The 21901-nt window shown below is 34.3% G+C and overlaps 1 protein-coding gene across 4 annotated transcripts in view; it reads right to left on the minus strand.

Annotated features, from left to right (window-relative positions):
* Positions 1-21901, minus strand: part of LOC105492606 (LDL receptor related protein 1B) — a 1932714-nt gene that overhangs the window by 714143 nt on the left and 1196670 nt on the right. For all 4 annotated transcript variants that reach the window (XR_011609732.1, XM_011759820.3, XM_011759819.3 and 1 more), the window contains exons 19-20: positions 16446-16526; positions 14504-14671 (exon numbers count right to left, since the gene is read on the minus strand). Coding sequence is in view for 3 of the 4 variants with exons in the window: in XM_011759820.3 (XP_011758122.2) it covers positions 14504-14671; positions 16446-16526 (249 nt within the window). In the remaining variant the exon portion in view is untranslated. The remainder of the gene's footprint in view (positions 1-14503; positions 14672-16445; positions 16527-21901) is intronic.

The following is a 21901-nucleotide window of genomic DNA, read 5'->3' on the forward strand; positions in this document are numbered from 1 at the left end:
GTCTCTACACCCAGACAACAATTGCATTGGCAGGATCTTTCTAATGCATACTATTTAGGAACTCAAGTCTACTGAACTTACCCAACTTCCAGGGTAAGGCTTGGATGGTAAATTGTAGTTAATTTAGGTTAGTTTCAGCTCTTAGCACAGTCACATCTATGAAACCCTCAAACCTCAGTTCTATGGTAAAGAATCAGGCCTGTGTTCCTGGAGCAACTTGCACACAGCTTGTGTGATCCAGAGTAGACAAAAAGGATCTGCCCTCCAAATTCGAATCTGTGCTTTGATTACTGACTGTTGTCACTGATCTCAAAGGTGCAAGGAGATGGTGACCATTGTCATTGCACTTCTCTTTATTATTTCAAGTCCCTCCATCTCTAGCTGAAGTGGCTTCCAGGAAATTTTAAGAGCCAGTGACCACTGTATTTCATTTTACTCAGTTCTTCTTTTGGGAGGTAGATATAAAAGACTAATATATTCAAACACAACTGCTTATACAGATGAAATTAGAAAGTTACAGTGTATACCAAGGGAAAGTCACAGGCTAAGAAAGACTTGAAAAGACCTTAAATTTACATCCCAGGGTAATCTGTGGCACAGAGACAACCTACAAACATTTAAGGGGAAGAATCACTTCCAGAGTTATCACATTATTAGATTCAGATTTCTAGTTTTCAACAACAAAAACAAAAATCACAAGGCATGCAAAGAAGCAAGAGTATATGATTCAAAGAAAACAAAATAAACCAATGAAAAGTATCTCTGACAAAGATGTAATGGTGGATCTACGAGACAAAGAATTTAAAACAACTGTCTAAAAGATGCATAAAGAAGTCAAAGAAGATGTGGAGGAAGTCAAGAAACAATGGATGAACAAATGAAATATCAATAAAGAGATAAGCCTAAAAAGGAACTAAAAAACATCTGGAGATGAAAAGTACAATAACTAAAATGAAAAATTCACTAAACAGATTCAAAGGCAGATTTGAGCTGGAAGAAGAAAAACCAGGCAAACTTGAAGACACAACAATGGAACTTACTGATCTGAGGAAAGGAGGGAAAAAAATAAAAGAAAACTTTACACATCAGCAGAGACTTGTAGGACACCATGAAGAAGAGCAATGTATAAGTTTTCCAGAAGAAGGAAGCAAGGGAGAGAGAATATTTAAATACAACTTCAAAGTTTGATGAAACACATGAATATATACATCCAAGAAGCTCAACCGTCCTCAAGTAGGATGAACTCAAAGAAATCCACACCAAAACACATTATAAACAAATTATCTAAAGAAAAAGGGAAAATCTTGAAAGTGGCAAGAGAGAGGATACTTATCACATTTGAGAGATTCTCAATAAGATTATCAGCAGATTTCTCATTAGAAACTTGGATAGCAGTGTGGGCTGATATGTATATCCAAGTTTCTGGTAAGCAATCTTTTGATATATGTATATATACATATATATATGTATATATACATGGGTGATATGTTAAGTGTATATATTCACGTACATATACATACATGTACCTATATATATGTATACCAGTCCAAACTGATCACGTGTGTGTGTGTGTGTGTGTGTGTGTGTGTGTGTATAAATTTGTAAATTCAAAGTGTCAAAAGAAAAAAAAAATCTCCTGGGCATGATGGCTCATGCCTGTAATCCTGGCACTTTGAGAGGCCGAGGCAGGCAGAGCACTTGAGGTCAGGAGTTTGAGACCAACCTGGTCAATATGGTGAAACTCCGTGTCTACTAAAAATACAAAAAAAATAGCCAGGCATGGTGGTGTACACTTGTAATCCCAGCTACTTGGGAGGCTGAGACAGGAGGATTTCTTGAACCTGAGTGGTGGAGGTTGCAGTGAGCCGAGATTGTGCCACTGCACTTGAGCCTGGGTGAAAGAGGGAGACTCCGTCTCAAAAAAAAAAAAAAAAAAAAAAAAAAAAGAGAAAGAAATAAAGAAACAAAAAATAACAAAAATCCTATCATCCAAGAATCCTACATCTGGCAAAAGTGCCCTTTAAATTGAGGGTGTAATTAAGACCTTCCCAGATGAACAAAAGCTTAGGGAGTTCCTTACCGCTAGACCTTCCCTGCAAGAAATGCTAAAGGGAGTTCTGCGGTGAAATGAAAAGACAATAGAGAGTAACTTGAAGGTGTATAATGTATAAAAAAGTAAAAATTACAAGAAAGTTAAATATGTGGGTAATTACAAAGTCTAGTATTATTTTAACAGTGGCTTGTCACTATACTTCTTGTTTTCTACATGATTTAGAAGACTAACTTTGAAAACATTATTATTCTAAAAGCTAGTATTATTGTACCTTTTGTTTGCAACTCACATTTTGTTTTGTATATAAGTTAAAAGACTAATGCATTTAAAAAAAAGTTATTAGTTTGTTTCAAACACATAATGTATTTGGTTGGTACAAAAGTAATTGTGGTTTTTGCCATTAAAAGCAATGGCTTTTGTACCAACCTAATACAAGGAGGTGATTTTGTGGCATCACTAACTGAAAGGAGTGCAGACAGAGATGTAAAGAAGCAGGGTTTTTTTATGTTATTGAAATTAAACTGCTATAAATACAAATTAGAGTGTTATAACTTTAGGATATTAAATGTAATCTCAGGATAACCACAAGGATAATAGCGATAGAATATACACAAAAGCAAATGAGAAAGAAATTTAAACATTTCACCACCAAATGTCAACTAAACATAAAAAGGGCAGTAGTGCAAGAATTGAGGAACAAAAAGTACCAAAAAATATATAGGAAACAAATGGTAAAATGACAGAAGTCCCTCCTGATCATTCAAGACTTAATAAAGGAAGGAAATACAGACATATGTTACAATATGGAAGAAACTTGGTGACATTATGCTGAGTAAAATAAATCAGTCACAAACAAAAACAAATACTGTAGGATTTCTTTTAAATTAGATACTTAGAGTTATTAAAAGCAGAGACAAAAAGTAGAATGGTTGTTTCCAGGGCCTACAGAGAAGGAAGAACAGGTAATTATTGTTTAATGAGTAGAGTTACAATTTTGTGAGATAACAAGAGTTTTAGATATGAATGGGTGTTGATGCTTGTACAACAATATGAATGTACTTAAAACCACTGAAATGTGCCCTTAAAATCTTTAAGATGGTAGATTTTGTGCTATGTGTATTTTAGCACAAATAAAACAATGTTCTCATGAAAAAAATGAAGTCATGACTGAGTCAGTATTTGTATTTTTATACAGTATTTATTGGTATCTTGTTTTCTATGTGATAAAGGTTAAAGCCTGCTGCTAAAGATGATGGTTTAGCTAAGATAGGGTATGATATAGATTGGAAGTCAAAACGTATTGGTTTTATTTTCCATTCCCTCTAAATATGTACTCAGTTTTCCATTAAAAATCAAGTTTTGATAGATACACTGCTTTGAGTGGATTCAACCTCCCTTGGTAGGACATTGGTTTCTTTCTGGTACATAGCATTCTCAAACTATCTTGATTTTCCACAAATAACATACACGATTGTTTGAAGCCAGAATCGCCCCTAAAAATGTCCTTAAGGTTCAAAAGTCGTTGTCTCAGTCAACATCTCTAACACAGATGCCATCAGCTCCTTCCAGGAAGCAGCATAAATGTTTTTGTTACCATTACATACTCATAAGGATACAATTTCAGCTTGCTGAGACCCTTTCCTCATCTTCAGTATATTTATTTCCAATAAAATAACTGAATTAAATGAGCTTGATATTCTTCCAGTTCGTTTTTTTTTTTCAATCTATGAGATAAAATTTTATGAAAGACAACTATGGTCTTTGTGTGTACCGAAGAAATAGTGTGAGAATGTCCACAACTATTGCAATGAAAAAGTCCTGGAATCTATTTTATCAGGGTAAATTGTGAAAAGTAAAAGAGAATAGAAACAAAAAAGACAGACTTACTGTAACTATTTAATGTAAGGACCTAGATTCCTTCCAGTGTCCTTTGTGAAATTTCATTACAGTGATCTGTAGTAAGAAGAAACACCTTTCTTTTGTCATCTTTAACTGAAATTGAGTATGCAATTGAGAGCAAGGGGTTCATTTAAATGTTAATTCACAGAAAGTTAGGGGAAAAAAAGAGATTATATTCTATACTTGCAGAGACAGGTGACTGGATATAGGAATTAAGAGCAGTCAGTCTTTGGAACTTCAGCTGCATGATCTTGGGAAAATACTTAAACCTCCCTGAATAGTATTTACTGTGAAGATTAAATGAAGTAACAAATATAAAATGTCTGACAATTAGTGGGTCATTAACATACATTAACTCCCTTTTCTTCCCCTATATTATCACCAATATCTTCTAATGGGCACTTACTTATTGTTAAATAATAATAAACAGAAAGATTTAAATTTTTTCTATCTTTCGGAAACTCACTATTGGGCAAAGCGGACATAAACAAAAGAAATAAACAATAACAAAAGATATGGAAGACAGCCTGTCAGTTTCATTTTATTGAATTGTGAACTTAAATCTCCAGTATTTATTGAATAAATGAAAATGATTACATTGTACTAAGAAAATGTACAAACTCGATTGATACAATTAGTCTTATGATATTATCATGACACTAAACTCTACGATCTGGGGGTAAGATAAAGAAAAAGAAAAAAAGTACTACCTACATAAGATAGGACAAACAAGGGATGGATTCTGAGAGTCTAATCAAATTTTGTGTCCAAGAAATACACTCTTTTATTCAACAATTATTTACTGAGCATTCACAGTATCAAATAACATACTTAACTGTAAAAGAAAAACACAAGATAAAATTAATCTAGTTTTCTTCTTAGATCTGGGAACAAGAAATTAGTGAGGAAAATGAATGAATGAATGAATGAATGAATGAGTAAATGAAGAAAAAGCCAAAGGAGAAGTTTCCAAAGCAAAAGCAAAGATAAACAGTTAAAACAGAAGAATAAGAGCATGTGTGCACATGTATATTAATAATATTACACAATTAGCTGCCTAGTGGACTTAGAAACTTGTTAAAGATTAGTTATAATAAATTTAAATTGTAGGTCAATACATACTTTTATACTTTTTTAGGAAAAACACGTTTCCTTCTTTATCAAGTACATGCTGAATTATTTGGTGTAAATTGTGTGTTTTTTTTTTTTTCGGTTTGTTTTGTTTGTTTGAGACAGTGTCTCAATCTGTCACCCAGGGTGGAGTGCAGTGGTGCAATTTCAGCTCACTGCAACCTCCACCACCCAGGTTCACGGCGATTCTCGTGCCTCAGCCTCCAGAGTAGCTGGGACTATAGTTGTGCTACCATGCTCAGCTAATTTTTGTATTTTTTGGTAGAGGCAGGATTTCACCATGTTGGCCATGCTGGTCTCAACTCCTGACCTCAAGTAATCTGCCTGCTTCAGCTTCCCAAAGTGCTGTGATTACAGGAGTGAGCCACCACGTCCAGCCTATCTGTTGTAAATTGTTATAAACATTTCTGAATGGAAATTTACCCAGGGAAATAGCTATCTAAAGATACTGAACACTTTTTTATATGTTTATTTCAAAAATGGTTTATTCCAGGGGTGAAATACAGTTGAGATTTCCCCAAAAAGTGTAGTAAAAGTTTACGTAATTCAATGAATTAAACTGTCAACAATGAGATGAGATAAATTTTATATGTGGTATTTAATAGATGTGATGTATATCCAGACTCTCCTTATTTTACTATACTGGCCAGAGAGTTAATGACTTATAAGAAAAGACTGAAATTTTATGATAACTTTATTCTTTATGTCCTTATAGGTAAATCCACCTTTTCACAAGAACCTTGCAATACATGAATAAAAATTGTCAGACCTGGGCTTTAGAAGAAGTTCCCTCATAACAAATTCTGTAGGGATCCAGACTTACTTATTTTTCCATTGAGACAGACTGTTCACCAAGTCTATCATTGATGGGCATTTGGGTTGATTCCATGTCATTGCTATTGTGAATAGTTCTGCAGTGAACATACATGTGCATGTATCATAATAGAATGATTTATAATCCTTTGGGTATATATTCAGTATCGGGATTGCAGGGTCAAACCGTATTTCTGGTTCTAGGTCTTTGAGGAATCTCCACAGTGTCTTCCACAATGTTTGAACTAATTTACATTCCCACCAACAGTGTAAAAGCATTCCTATTTCTTCATAGACTCGCTAGTATTTGTTTCTTAACTTTTTAAATGTTCACCATTCTGACTAGCATGAGATGGTATCTCATTGTGGTTTTGATTTGTATTTCTCTAATGATCAGTGATGTTGAGATTTTTTTCATATATTTGAAACACAGTGTTTTCTGAAAGTATATCTTCCTTGTCTATAAGAAGTTTAGAAATGAGAAAAAGAAACAGCATGACATTAAGAGAAAAAAAGTGGGTATAAATTAATCTAGGAGAAACTATTCATTTATGCTTTCCCATGTATTAACCATATTGATGATGAAAAACTGATCATCACTATAGAACTCCTTTTTGAAGAAAAAGGTAAGGAGGAGAACAAGACATCTGACTAGACCTAGCCAAGAAACTCTTCTTCCACACAGAGGAAACAAAATATTGAGTAAACTATAACACTTCAAAGAGATTTCTTGAGAGAAAATACTGAAAGTCAATAGCAGCAACACAGGTAACATGGGTAAAGAAGGAGGACGTTGGAAGACCTGTTCATAGTTTCAGGATGTGAGAACTGGTCCCCAGAAACCAAACTAGACCTAAGGAAGGGAGCAAAACTTTGTCACACAAAAATAAAGAAAAATAATTAAAATGAAAAAAGCCTCTGAGAAATATGGGATTATGCAAAGTTATCAAACACACAACTCACTGGCATTCCAGGGAGAGAAGATTAAGCAACTTGGAAAACATATTTGAGAATATAGTCCATGAAAATTTCCCCAGTCTTACAAGAGAGGTCAACATACAGATACAAGAAATTCAGAGAACTCCTGCAAGATATATACAAGATGACCATCTTCAAAACACATAGTTATCAGATTTCCCAAGGTCAGCATGAAAGAAAACATCTTAAAGGCAGCTAGAGACAAAAGTCATACCACCTACAAAGTGAATCCTATCAGACAAATGTCAGACTTCTCTGCAGAAACCTTACAAGCCAGAAGAGATTGTGAGCTTATATTTAGTATTTTTAAAAGAAACACCAAGCCAGAATTTCATGTCCTGCCAAACTAAGCTTCATAAACGAAGGAGAAATAATGTTTTCTTTCCCAGAGTAACAATAGCTAAGGGAATTCACTACCACTGGACTGGTCTTATAAGAGATGTTTAAGGGAGTTCTAAACATGAAAATAAAAGAATAATACTTGTTACTACAAAAACACATGCATATAGCCCACAGGCCCTATAAAGCAACTACACAATCAAGAGTACAAAGCAAACTGCTAATAGCACCATGATAGAACCAAAATCTCTTATATCAATATTAACCTTGAAAGCAAAGAGTCTAGATGCTTCACTTAAAAGACAGTGACAAATTGGATTTAAAACAAAACAAGAACCAACTTTCTGTTGCTTTCTACAGACCCATCTCCCATGTAATGAGATAGACAGGTTCAAAGTAAAGGGATGGAGAAAGATCTATCACACAAACGGAAAACAAAAAAGAGCAGGGATTGCTATTCTTGTCTCAGGTAAAATAGACTTTAAACAGTAAAAAAGGGCAAAGAAGGGGATTACATAATGATAAAGGGTTCAATTCAACAAAAATACTAACTTTCCTAAATATACATGCACCCAACATTAGGGCACCCAGATTCATAAAACAATTACTTCTAGATATAGGGAAAGACTTTGACAGCTACACAGTAACAGTGGGAGACTTCAATGCCCCACTGACAGCATTAGACAGATTCTGAAGGCAGAAAATTAACAAATGAATTCTGTTACTCAATTAAATTCAGCACTCAACCAATTAGATTTAGTAGACATCTATAGAATACTCTACTCAACAACCAGAATATATATTCTTCTCATCTTCACTCGAACATAATCTAAGATCAACTACATGCTCAGTCATAAGCAAGTCTCAATACATTTTTAAAAAATCAAAATCATATCAAGCATCTTCTAAAACTATAGTGAAATAAAAATAGAAATCAATATTCAGAGGAACTATCAAAACTACACAATTACACGGAAATTAAACAACTTGCTTCTAAATGACTTACGTGTAAACATCAAAGTGAATGCAGATATTTAAAAAAATCTTTGAAACAAATGAAAAATAGAGATATAGCATATTAAAATCTGTGGGATTTGACAAAAGTTGTCTTAAGAGGAAAGTCTATAGCACTAAACACCTACATCAGGAAGATAGAAAGATCTCAAATTAACAATTTAACATTGCACCTTAAGGAACTAGAAAATCAAAAACAAATCAATCCAAAGCCTAGCAGAAGAAAATAAATAACTAAAAATGAAAGCAGAACTAAAAGAAATTTAGAATCCCAAAAGACTATACAAAGGATCAGTGAAAGAAAATGTTAGTTCCTTGAAAGAATAAACAAGATCAAGAGGCCACTAGCTAGACTAACAAAGAACAAAAGAGAGAAGATCCAAATAAGCACAACCCCAAAGGACAGTGGTGACTGGTGACATTACAACTGATCCCACAGAAATGCAAAAGATTCTCCGAGACTATTATGAACGCCTCTGTCTGTACAAACCAGAAAACCTAGAGGAAATGAATAAATTCCTGGAAACACACAACTTCCTAGATTAAATCAGAAAGAAATGGAAACCTTGAACAGACCAGCACCCAGTTCTGAAGCTGAATCCATACTAAATATCTTACCAGACAAAAGAGTCCCAGACCAGATGGATTCACAGGCAAATTCCACCTGACCTACAAAGAAGAACAGGTGCCAATCCTACTGAAGCTATTCCAAAAAACTGCAGAGGAGGGACTCCTTTGTCATTAATTCTATGAAAGCAGCATCATCCTGATACCACAAATCAGATACAATGAAAAAAGAAAATTACAGGTCAATATTCCTAATGAATACAGACACAAAAGTCCTCAACAAGTTACTAGCAAACTGAATCTAGTAGCATATTAAGAATTCAATCCATCGTGATTAGCAGGCTTTATTCCTGGGATGCAAGTTTGGTTCAACATACGAAAATCAATAAATGTGAACCACCACATAAACAGAATTAAATATAAAAACCATATGATCATCTCAATAGATGCAGAAAAAAGTCTTTGATAAAATCCAACATCCTTTCATGATAAAAACCCTCAACATACTAAGCAACAAAGGAATATTTGTGAAAATAATAAGAGCTGTCTGTGACAAATCCACAGTAAACACCATACTGAACAGGCAAAACCTGCAAGCATTTCCCCTAAGGACTGGAACAGGACAAGGATTTCTACTCTCACCACTTCTATTTAACATGGTAGCAGAATTCCCAGAGAGAGCAATCAGTTAATAGAATGAAATAAAAGACATACAAATAGGAAATGAAATGGTCAAATTATCTGTCTTAACTGATGATATTATTCTATCTAGAACCCCTAAAGACTCTTCCAAAAGCCAACTATCCCAGATAAGTGAATTCAGTAAAATTCCAGGATACAAAAGTAACATACAATCATTAGTAGCATTTCTATACATCAATAGCACTCAAGTTGAGAGATGAATCAAGAATGCAATCCCATCTACAATAGCTACAAAAATAAAATATCTAGTAATACGTCTAACCAAGAGGATGCTGAAAGAAATTAGAGATGACACAAACAAACAAAAAACCATTTCATGCTCATGGATTGCAAGAATCAATATTATTAAAATGTTCATACTGCACATAACAATCCACAGATTCAACACCATTCCTATCAAAACACTAGCATCATTTTTCACAGAATTAGAAAACCATTCTGAAATTCATATGGAAAAAAAAAATCCAAATAGCCAAAGCAACCCTAAACCAAAAGAATAAAGCTAGAGGCACCACATTACCCAACTGCAAACTATACAACAAGGCTACAGTAGCCCAAATAGCATGATAATGGTACAAAAACAGACACACAGATAAATGGAACAGAATAAAGAACTCAGAAATAAAGTTGCACACCTACAGCTGACTGATCTTCAACAAAGTCAACAAATATAAGCAATGAGGAAAGGACTTCCTATTCAATAAATGATGTTGAGAACACTGGCTAACCATATGCATAAGAATGAAATTGTAGCCCTATTACTATATACAAAAAAATAAATAAATAAAAACTCAAGATAGCTTAAAGACTTAAATGTAAAACCTCAAACTATAAAAATCCTAGAAGAAAACCTAGGAAGTACCCTTTTAGATATTGGCATAGGCAAATAATTAATGACTAAGTCCTCTAAAGCAATTGCAACAAAAGATATTTATAAGTGAGACCTAATTAAACTAAAGACCATTTGTCAAGTAAAATAAACATCAACAGAGTAAACAGACAACCTACAGAATGGGAGAAAGTCTTTGCAAACTATGCATCTGACAAGGAACTAATAGCCAGAATTTATAAAAACTTAAAGAAATCAATAAGAAAAAAAACAAGTTCATTACAAAGTAGGCCAAAGACATGAACAGACACTTCTCAAAAAGAAGACATACAAGTGACCAGGAAACATATGAAAAAATGCTCCACTAATAATCAGAGAAATGAAAATCAAAACCACAATTAGATACCATCTCACACCAATCAGAATGGCTATTATTAAAAAGTCAAAAATTAACAGATGTTGGTGAGACTGTGGAGAAAAGGGAACACACACACACTGTTGGTAGAAATGTAAATTAGTTCAGCCCCTGTGGAAAGAAGTTTGGATATTTTTCAAAGGAGTAAAAACAGGGCCAGGGGCAGTGGCTCAAACTCGTAATCCCAAGTGGCACTTTGGGAGGCAAAGGTGGATGGATCCCATAAGGTCAGGAGTTTGAGACCAGCCTGGCCAACATGGTGAAAACCCATCTCTACTAAAAATACAAAAATTAGCTGAGTGTGGTGGCTCACACCTGTAGTCCCAAGCTACTCCGGAGGCCGAGAGTTGTGTGAACCCATGAGAATTGTGTGAACCCAGGAGGTGGAGGTTGCAGTGAGCTGAGATCACACCACTGCAGTCCACCTTGGGCAATAGAGTGAGACTCAGTCTCAAACAACATCATCATCATCATCAACAACAACAACAACAGAACTACCATTTGACCCAGCAATCCCATTACTTTGTATATACCAAAAGGAAAATAAATCGTTCTACCAAAAAGACACCCATACTTGTATATTTGTCACTGCACTACTCACAGTAGCAAAGACATGGAATCAACTTAAGTGCCCTTCAGTGGTGGATTGGATAAAGGAAATGTGATACATATATACCATGGAATACAATGCAACCATAAAAAGGAACAAACTATGTCATTTACAGCGACATGAATGCATCTGGAGGCCATAATTCTAAGTGAATTAACACAGAAACAGAAAACCATATATTACATGTTCTTACTTGTAAGTAGGAGCTAAACCTTTGGTACACATGAACATAAAGATGGGAACAATAAGAGTCTCCAAAATGGAGAGAGGGAATGGGAGCAAGGGCGGAAAAAGTACCTATTGGCTGCTATGTTCACTATCTGAGTGACAGAATTAATAGAAGTCCAAACCTCAGCATCATGCAAAATACTCTTACAATAAACCTGCAAAAGTACCCCCTGAATCTATCATAAAAAAATAAAATTTAACAAAAAATAAATTATTTTTGCAAGTGATTTTAGAGAGAATACATATTGAACTTAAGTTAGAAATTTTCTGAAATGAAGATGATATATGGAATGTTCCATTTCCCAGTTTTTCCTCCTCCTTTACAATCAAAAGTTAATTTAAGGGTATTTCTACCCTTCTGAAAACAATTTGAGTTGAGAGAAATTGCACCATATGCTCTGCTTACCCATGCAGTGTAAAGCAAAGTGCTGAGCGATTATATGGTGGATTTGATCAGTTTTGACAACCAGTCTTGAAATTCAAGACAGAATCCCCTGCTCTTTCTTCCACAGCAGGTTTGGGGACTGAATTATATGACTAATTAAAGCAAATTTCTACTTTACCTTGGCAATCGCTCACAAACTCTGCACGTGCAAATGACTTTGCTGATCAGCTTTAACAACCTGTGTCATCATTTTACAACTTCTATACCAGAATATACAATCAAAATAATAATGAATAGCAATATTTAAGTTCCACTTGAAATCCTTTGAATTGTCTTTTATCAAAGTCATCCTAGAACGTTAACTTTCCTCAATTCCTCCACCTTGTAGTCACCATGTAGAATATTTGATTAGGGAATTCTAGTCAAATGTATAATCTGATCAATATAAATTGGTTCAAGAACTCTCCTCATTCTTTGTTTGAAGCATGTCAAGGAGTCATGTGGACTAATTGGATCATTTCTGTAATTATATAAGAAATACACGACATTCACATTGACAGTATACCCTTTATAGTAATCTATTAGTGAAATTGAGGTGCTCTAAATAAGGCCATTAACATTAAATAGCCACTGCTTCTATAACAGTGAAACCTGAAATATTATCTACAGAGCCTACAAAGTGATGCACCACTAAATTTGGACGTTCATGAGGGAAAAGTAATCTTTTAAAAATTTCATAATATGTAATAATCGTTTAAACTTAGTGATAAATACACATACAAGAGAAGGATGTGATCTCACATCCGAGATGACAAAAAATTAATTTTAGGGCAATTTATATTTCACAGCACATTATGGAGCAGTATTAACAGACCACAGACGCACACCCCATGAGGAGCCTTAAAAGACATCTGTGAGGAAGGAAAAATACTGTTTATATTTAAAATGTTATGTAGTGATGAAATGTCAACCACTCTTAGATGAATGTTTCAAATACTAGCAAAAAAAGAAAAAGAACTTTACATACACTTTTTCCTTTTTCACTCAATAGTAATAATATGCAAAAAGTTCTAGCTCATATATACTCATGGAACAACTAAACAGAGAAATGGATACGGTAATGAGCTAGAAGAGGTAAAGAGAGAAGATCAAGGTTTTGAACTTATTACCTAATGGAGAATGAGATATAATATAAAATGGTAGCTTTATTGATAATCCATTATTCAGATTTTTGAAGCAAAATTGAATTCAAATATGCTCATGTTGAATCTTATAGGATGTCACAAATAATTTCTTCATTTGTTTTTACTATAATTTCTACAACGTCCATTGCCAGGGAAAGACACGAATCATGTCAAGACCATTAACCATGAGAACTTGTGTTCCATTGCCTCAGGGTATATAGGTCATTGTTTAGCCATATTTGGATCTTTACTGTGACTCTTATAATCCAAGTTATCCAGGTAAAATAAAAATTCACACAATACGTATTTTAATACATCACTCAGGGAATCTGCAAAACAGCTGGACTTCTTCTTAAAAACCTAGTATTATGTAGATAATTTAATAACCACTGTTTTAAGAATTTACAGTTTAAAGGGAAAGAGGGGAAACAAAAGACAAAAGGAATCCATGTGAGATAAAAAAATTTAGAAACTGTCTATCTTATATGTTGACAAATATTGCAAAAGACAAAAATATCTGTGTAAAACATTTTAAAATGCTTTATTTTGTTCGTGGAGTATATGATTCCTTTACCCCTCCACATTAAATAAATTACTTTGTTGCTTGTTTGGGCTAATATTTAAAATGAGCAGGTGCCATATGCATTCATCCTTTTATTTATTCTTTAGTCCTCAATAAATATTTGTGAGATAAATGAAATAAACATCTTTCAGTTTCTTAGCAGAAAAAAAATCTATTAAAATGGTACTAATTATATGGTTGTTTGACAGTCTAATGATTTTTTGTGTGTGACATTTCCAACATGACTTTTAAATTATTAATATGCTCTATGACTGATCAAATTTTGCAAAGTAAGCCAGGCAAATGACAGGGTTATCATCCACATGGATATGCTGAGAGCCATGGTCATAACCTCCTTCCTTTCTTAGCTTGTACTCCAGAAAGTCAATCAGTTGGAAATACATCCTCATTTAATCAGGGATTATTTCAAACCTCATGTAAACAAATTTTGTATGGAAATAAAAATAAAATTATTCCTTTCTTTTTTTTCTTTTTCACTGTTGAAATAGTTTTAGGGTTTGGATGAGATTAAAGAGAAGGAAAGCATGGAGCAAATGTAGAAAACAAAGACTACAGAAGGCATGCAGGAATAAAGAGGTATTGAGGGGAGAAACCAAAGGGAAAAGCAAAGAGGGAAAGGAAAGAGATAGCAAATGATTTTACACAGTTCCACGTGTATATTTGTGCCTCATAAGCAATTTATTTGTTATATAATATTCTCTCTGTAATACTCTTAAGCATTATTATGCATCAACTTTTAAAATGAGATTTCATTAATTTATAAAATTACTAACCTTCTTTGGTACAATTGATCTGGGCTTCATCACTGAAGTCACCACAGTCATTGTCACCATCACAGGCCCAATGGCCTGGGATGCATCTGCCACTGGAACATCTGAACTGATTATCAAAGCAAGAGTGAACACAGCCCACCTCATCACTCCCGTCCCCACAGTCGTCATCTGGAAAGAAACATCAACATGAGGCAGTGAAACCTGAACCATGGAGAAAATTTTTCTTATGAAATATCTAACTGTTTTGTTGTTGCTGCTGTTGTTTGAGACAGAGTCTTGCTCTGTCACCCAACCTGGAGTGCAGTGGCGCGATCTCGGCTCACTGCAACCTTCACCTCCTGGGGCTCAAATGATTCTCCCACCCCAGCCTCCCAAGTAACTGGTACCACAGACATATGCCACCACGCCCAGCTCATTTGTTTTGTATTTCTTTAGTAAAGACGGGGTTTTGCCATGTGTTGGCTAGGCTGGTATCAAACTCTTGGCCTCAAGCAATCCACCCTCCTCGGCCTCCCAAAATGCTGGGATTATATACGTGAGCCACTGTGCCCGGCCCTTTTATTTATTCATTTTCTTCCTATATACAGTTTTTTTTTTTTTTTGGAAAAATGAATGATAAATTGAATCAGTGGAACAATATTTCTTATAAACAGTGGAAGAATTATTTTCATCTTCATATTGCTTCTCCTTTGATTTAATATCAACTGCTAAACTGAGAGAAAAAAATCCTTGACTTTGGATTTTGAAGCTTAATTTCTACTCCGCACAGAAATAACTAACCACTGACTGAATGCATCTACACACCTCAAAATAAGGAGGCAATGGTGACTGTAGGAATTTCATGAAATGATACAACCAATAATGTAATTATCGTGGAAGATTATTACTTAAACCTACACTTCTTATGCCCCATAGTTTATAATTCTATCTTTAATACCCTTCCTTTCTCCCCATTCTCCAACATGAGAACCCACTGTGTACTCCTCTTCCCTTGGATCTTCTGTATGTATTTGTACTTGGAAACTACTGTACAGTATCATTAGAAATGATTTATATTATTTATTAACAACTATTTCAAGAGGGAGAGGAGAGAAATGTGAAGTAAAATTAGATCAATTAAAATAAATGAGTGGGAATGTATTGATTCCCATATAATTCATTTACCTGTACTTGGCATAATTTAGCATAGTAATACAATTGAATATAAGAAAAAAATACCATTAGAACATAAGAGGAGGCCAGGCGCTGTGGCTCAAGCCTGTAATCCAGCACTTTGAGAGGCCGAGATGGGCGGATCACGAGGTCGGGAGATCAAGACCATCCTGGCTAACATGGTGAAACCCCGTCTCTACTAAAAAATACAAAAAACTAGCCGGGCGAGGTGGCGGGCGCCTGTAGTCCCAGCTACTCGGGAGGCTGAGGCAGGAGAATGGCGTGAACCCGGGAGGCGGAGCTTGCAGTGAGCTGAGATCTGGCCACTGCACTCCAGCCTGGGCGGCAGAGCGAGACTCCGTCTCAAAAAAAAAAAAAAAAAAAAAAAAGAACATAAGAGGAAACTGACAGAGTTGAGAATGTCTGGGTAATTCCATAGCAATGTATAAGCTTCTCCTCCTGAGGTTACATGCATGTTTTAGGGAACCTGAATTGTCCAAGTTATTTCCTCAATTGTCCACCTTACTACATGTTTGTAGAATTAGACCATGTCCAACATAAACATTTGATAAACAAATCTCTATCACAGATCCATGGGGCAAATATTGAGCTCCATTATCTTTAATGCTAATTCCCACTGATGTGCCAGCTGCCCGCTCACTACTTGTTTTAGCCATTTATCTTGGCTCTTCAAGCTTCCCCTACAAAGTACCTCTGAAGAAAGCCAGGCAGTCCAGACCACCAAGCCCCCAATCAAATCAGTGCTATACAGTGAGCATTTGGTACTTGCCAGAGTCGCAGTGCCACTTGCTGCTAATGCATCTTCCACTTTTGCATACAAATTGTGTTAGTGGCTCACAAGTTGGGAATTCTGTGAAAGATATAAAAACATCCAAAAGGTAACATGTTATTGACTGTGCATGACTTAATTTGTATCATTTGCTAATGTGATCAGAACTCCTTCCCTGTTCTCTACAAAGGCACAGAGGAAATGGCAGATAAACAAACACAGTGACTATAACTTCTTGAGGACATAGGACTCACATACTTTTATTATATTTTAAATGAGTGCTTTCCAGTGACTGAAAGCCTAGGAGAATTATTTGATGAAGGAAGGATCATTCAGATTCATTATACTGCTAGAAAAATGAATAGATGTCAACTCCATGCACCAAGGGACTCAACATTCACTCAGGGGACAACAGCTAATGGAGCTGTACACGCTGGAGCTGCAAAGTAATGTGTTTATGCTTTAACAGAGGAAAGCCTTTTCTGAATACAGAGAGCCAAAGATGGAAAGTCAGATCTCACTCTGCCTCTGAAAGATGTTAACATTATAAGGTGAAAGTTAAAAAAAAAAAAATAAACACAATAAAATCACTTAGGTAAGCCAGTATCACCTAGTTACCAAGAAAAGTATGAAATCTTAGTCTATGGAAAAAAAAAAAAAAGTGAAAACCTGAAAAAAAAATAGTAAAGAATTAGATTTTAAGATGAATTTTACACAATTAAATCAAGAGACCTCCTTACTAACCTTTAGATAATTATAACAAAGAGGAAGAGAATTAGCATAGAAAAAAGAGTTTGAAAAATATAATTAGCCGATTTGAATATCAATACATCTAAAAGACAACACTGTCACAATAAAATCTGATAATCATTAGCCAAAAATGAGGGGTAATAGTAGTGAGAGAAAATATAATTGCTGAACACTTTATCCAAGGAATTTCGAATTGTTTACTAATATGTCCCAGGAGAAAGTTTTATTTTCTCTAATTCATATATGGTGAAAGTTATTCACCTAGAGTTTATTTAAGTTGCTCAATATCAGACCTTTAAGCTCTCAGGAGAATATGAATAGCATTACAAATCTTCACACACAAGAGCTCATTTAAAAGATATTTAAAGAAGAAAAAGAAGAAATAACAAACTATTGGTTTAATTACACAAAGACAGAAAAAAATAGACCTATGGTCTATACGGTTTTTTTTGTTTTTTGTTTTTTGTTTTGAGACGGAGTCTTACTCTGTCACTCAGGCTGGAGTGCAGTGGTGAGATCTCGGCTCACTGCAACCTCCACCTCCCGGGTTCAAGCGATTCTCCTGCCTCAGCCTCTCGAGTAGGTGGGACTACAGGAGCGTGCCACCACACAGGCTAATTTTTTGTATTTTTATCGGAGATGGGATTTCTCCATGTTTGCAAGGATGGTCTCGATCTCCTGATCTTGTTATCGACATGACTCGGCCTCCAAAAGTGCTGGGATTACAGGAGTGAGTCACTGCACCTGGCCCATATTCTTTAATTGTTCTTGTGACAGCAGAAGCCAACGACATTTTGTGACTATCTGTTTTTCCATTTAAGACAACTGACATAGAATCATAGAATATATTTGATGGAAGGCAATGCAGAGAATACAATTTGAAAATATTTACAAATATTTTACAAATATTCTCTGCATTGTCTCAGGGCTACTAAGAACAACTGATGGCTGAACAGGCTTGACCTCAGGTACTCAAACCTCTTCAGCCAAATCTATTCAAATGTTACCCATCAATCAATCGTTTCAATTTTGTAGTTTTGAGCATTATTTTATTTTGGAGAAAAATGTATGAATAACAAAAATATATTTCTCTGCTTAAAAAACGGACTAATTGTGTCCAGTCGTTTTAGCTATAAGGCAACTGAAACTCAGAGAAATTAGACTTGCCTAATGATACATGTATCTCCTTAAGGAAAAACAGGTCTTAGAATTCAGTTCATGAAGCTCCCCATCCAGCACTTCTTCTACCATACTCTATCACCAATTTTCTATCTCACTTTCCCTTATCATCCATGAATGTACCTACATTGTTATTTTACTCTCCTCATATTCTTAGCATATATTAGGCATAAGGTTTAAACATTTCTCATACATTGTTTCATTTTGCAAAGGAGTACTTTCTTATGTTTATCAGAAACGTGTCTCTAAATACTTTCACTATTTTAGGATTCAGTTAACAAGATTTTGTCCATGTCAGTCACTCCTTCATAAGTTTCTTTGGTTGGTTCCTTAACAAGATAGTGAGAACTTACATTTATGTTTCAAGAATCAGCACGAAAGTTGTCTGAAATATGCTTTTTTCCTTAGAAAGAAACTGTTTAGCGGATGTACTGTAATATAGAAGATGTACTGTAGACAAGAGTCAGGACGTTTAAATGAACAATGCTGGATATTTCCATCATTTAGAGGTTTTTTTTTATTATCTTATTTCTAAATTATATAACACTATCAACTTTTTATTTATTTTTATAGGGCAGATTGTACCAAGATTCACCTAATCATTTCTGTGACACTTTTCTAAGGTTTATTCCTGATAATTTCCTCCTAAGAGTTGAGGACTTCACATAGTACTCCAGGTAGTTAGTTCTGTACAAAATTAGGTTACTAAGTATTTTCTTAGTACATTAACTAATAAAGCACATTGGTGATAGTATCTTTAGGAAATGAGAATTTCAAGTGATATTACTGTAACTCCTCTAGAATGGTTTGCATTTTTACCTTAAAATCTATAACATTTTTAAGTTTATATTAGTACGGTTCTTGGCAAATCACAAGTAGTTGGAATTAATAGTAAAAGAGGAGCAAATTAATTTTGCCTGACAGTGTAAAGACTTACCTTGTGTGTTATCCTAAACGTAACGCCTGAAATTAAAATTAGAGGCTAGAATATTCACCTCCATTCTTAAAGTAGTGAAACAACAAATCAACTTGGGGCATGCAAGGACTCTCTCTAATATGTAGCAGAGCTGGGAACAGAGAGTCGGTCAAGGACACCACCAGAGACAGCCAATGAATGGTCTACAGATGGTAGCCATCTTTTATATTGGTAACTTGTCCGGTGACAAAATAAATTGATATTACTTCACAAATAACATAAAGAGAAAGTGGTGGCTTCATACCCGATCTGATGGATTTCGCTGTCTTGGTTACCTGTTTATTTACTTTTTAAAAAGCAATTTATTTGTGCGAGTTTACATCTAAGTACATTCATCTAAGGTATTGACATTTGAATGAAAATTATTGTAAAACTTAACAAATTTGTATTGTTTCATGATTACCAAAACCACATCTTAAGATATGAATTTTAAGATAAATTTAACTTTTTAAAAACCAGACAATGTCATGAGAGCCTAAATGTGATGCAAAAAAAAGAAAAAAAAATAGGTAGAAAGGAGGCAAAGACTTATATCAAAAGCTATCCTGCAGAAACCCAACAAATATTCTGTCATGTAAGGGGAAGTACTAGGAAGAAAACTGAAAATGCCTAAAGGCATAATTTAATCAATACTTCTAAGGAAGTTTCTTTTATTACCTAACGAGATATTGAGAAGTTTATGTTTCAAGAATCAACACGAAAGTTGTCCAAAATACGCTTTTGTCCTTAGATAGATAATAACTGGTTAGTGGATGTACTGCAGTGTAGAAGATGTACTGTAGACAAGAATCAGGGCATTTAAACAGAGAATCAACTCAAGTTTTTGTTCAAATGAGTAAACAATAAAATGGGGACTCAGATATGATGAGATCTAATCTTTAAAAATAACAATACATCTTTTTTGACTCTATAATAAGTTAATTCAAAATTTTGTATCTCTCGTCTATAAACTTAGGAGCATATTAATCAATATTCCAAGTTTTGCTAAGAAAAAAATATATCATCCTAAGTATCTGAAAACTTTTGAAACTGATGATATTTCATTGGTTAGGAAATTTTCCATGTAAGTTTTAAAATTATTTCCAACTGTTAGATTTTAACACTAAAAAGCAGTCAAAAAATGAAGTGGAAATTAGCTCTGAATATATAAAAAAAAATTCTCAAACTAAATTTAAAAATCGAAAATCCAATACATTCAACCTCTAAGAAAATGAGACATTCGCTTTCTGCCCACACTGAATAAAATATAAACACATATAATGTAAACGTGTGCTTAAACAATTATATATTATATGTGACTAATTTTTTTAATGATAGTTACATCATGTCTCTTGTTGTTAACCTTATAGTCTGACTTAGCTTATGGAGAAAAATTCCTGTAGAGAAAAACACTGAGAACCAGAATAAGGCTGAAGGGAAATAGTAAAGAGAGTAAAGTTATTATCTGAAGAGAGAGATGTACAGGAGAAAAGTTATTAATGTTTGATTTCTGTTTCATTCTCAAAGTACTATGACTGAGTAAATCACTCAGTCTGCCTGGTTTCAGACTTCTGGTTTATAATCTTATCTCTTGGGTCCTGTACGTCCTAGCGATCAAGAAGTCAGAAGACACATCATCTAGAAATGCATAATATCCTGAAAGCATTTAATGTAGCAAAAAGTAGGGTTCACCACTTGAATAACTCCTGGGGTTATCACAGCATTACAATAAATCACAATAATTGATTATTGTGCTTTAAAAACCTCTTAAAATACATTTAATATTTTTCCTGTTCTTTCATATTAGTGTTAATTTAAAAGTTGAAAATAGCATCTGAATATATCAGTTTATTTCTGGATACCTGCTCTGTTAAAATGCCCTTATGAATTCTTATATTTGACAAAGATTTAAATATTACACACGTTTTTTTTATTTCTTGACTTTGCATAAAAATTCTTTGACTTTGGATACAAATTGCAGGACACTTGGAAGAATTACCTGATTAACTCAGAAAAAGAGAAAAATTATGAACAAAAATGGCTTACATTTCATCATGTTACAATCATAGAAAGGAAAAGAAAACTGTATTTTATCTTGGTAGTTACTTAAACCTCATAGAATATTTAATATGGATTAATGGACTGTTAAAAATCTTCTATGATTGCAGGTAGTATGCTCAATTTACCTATTATATGTTTCACTTAAAATTTATTGTCAGGTTATATGTAAGCTATTATGTAAATGGCTACAATTGTCTTTCTCTCAAGGGTAATCATGATTGGTATGGTGCTTATATTTATCCAGTACACAAAGCTTAGAGGAATGTCTCCCAGGAAGGTAGATTTCAAATCTAATTCAGGCTTCTTTCTTGTCTCTGACCTATGAATTTTCCTTATTCCTCCTCCTTGCCCCCCAAAATAATATTTTTAAGTAATTTGCTAATAAAGTCTCAAAACCTATATCATAGGTTTCAGATCATGTAACACATGTCCTACACAGATAAATTTATCCTTCAAAATTATGTATGTGGAAATTGCATAGAAGATTCAAGTTAACATTAATGAAAAGAAT

Source organism: Macaca nemestrina, chromosome 11 (genome assembly GCF_043159975.1).
Source record: "Macaca nemestrina isolate mMacNem1 chromosome 11, mMacNem.hap1, whole genome shotgun sequence".
NCBI classification, from domain to species: Eukaryota; Metazoa; Chordata; class Mammalia; order Primates; family Cercopithecidae; genus Macaca; species Macaca nemestrina.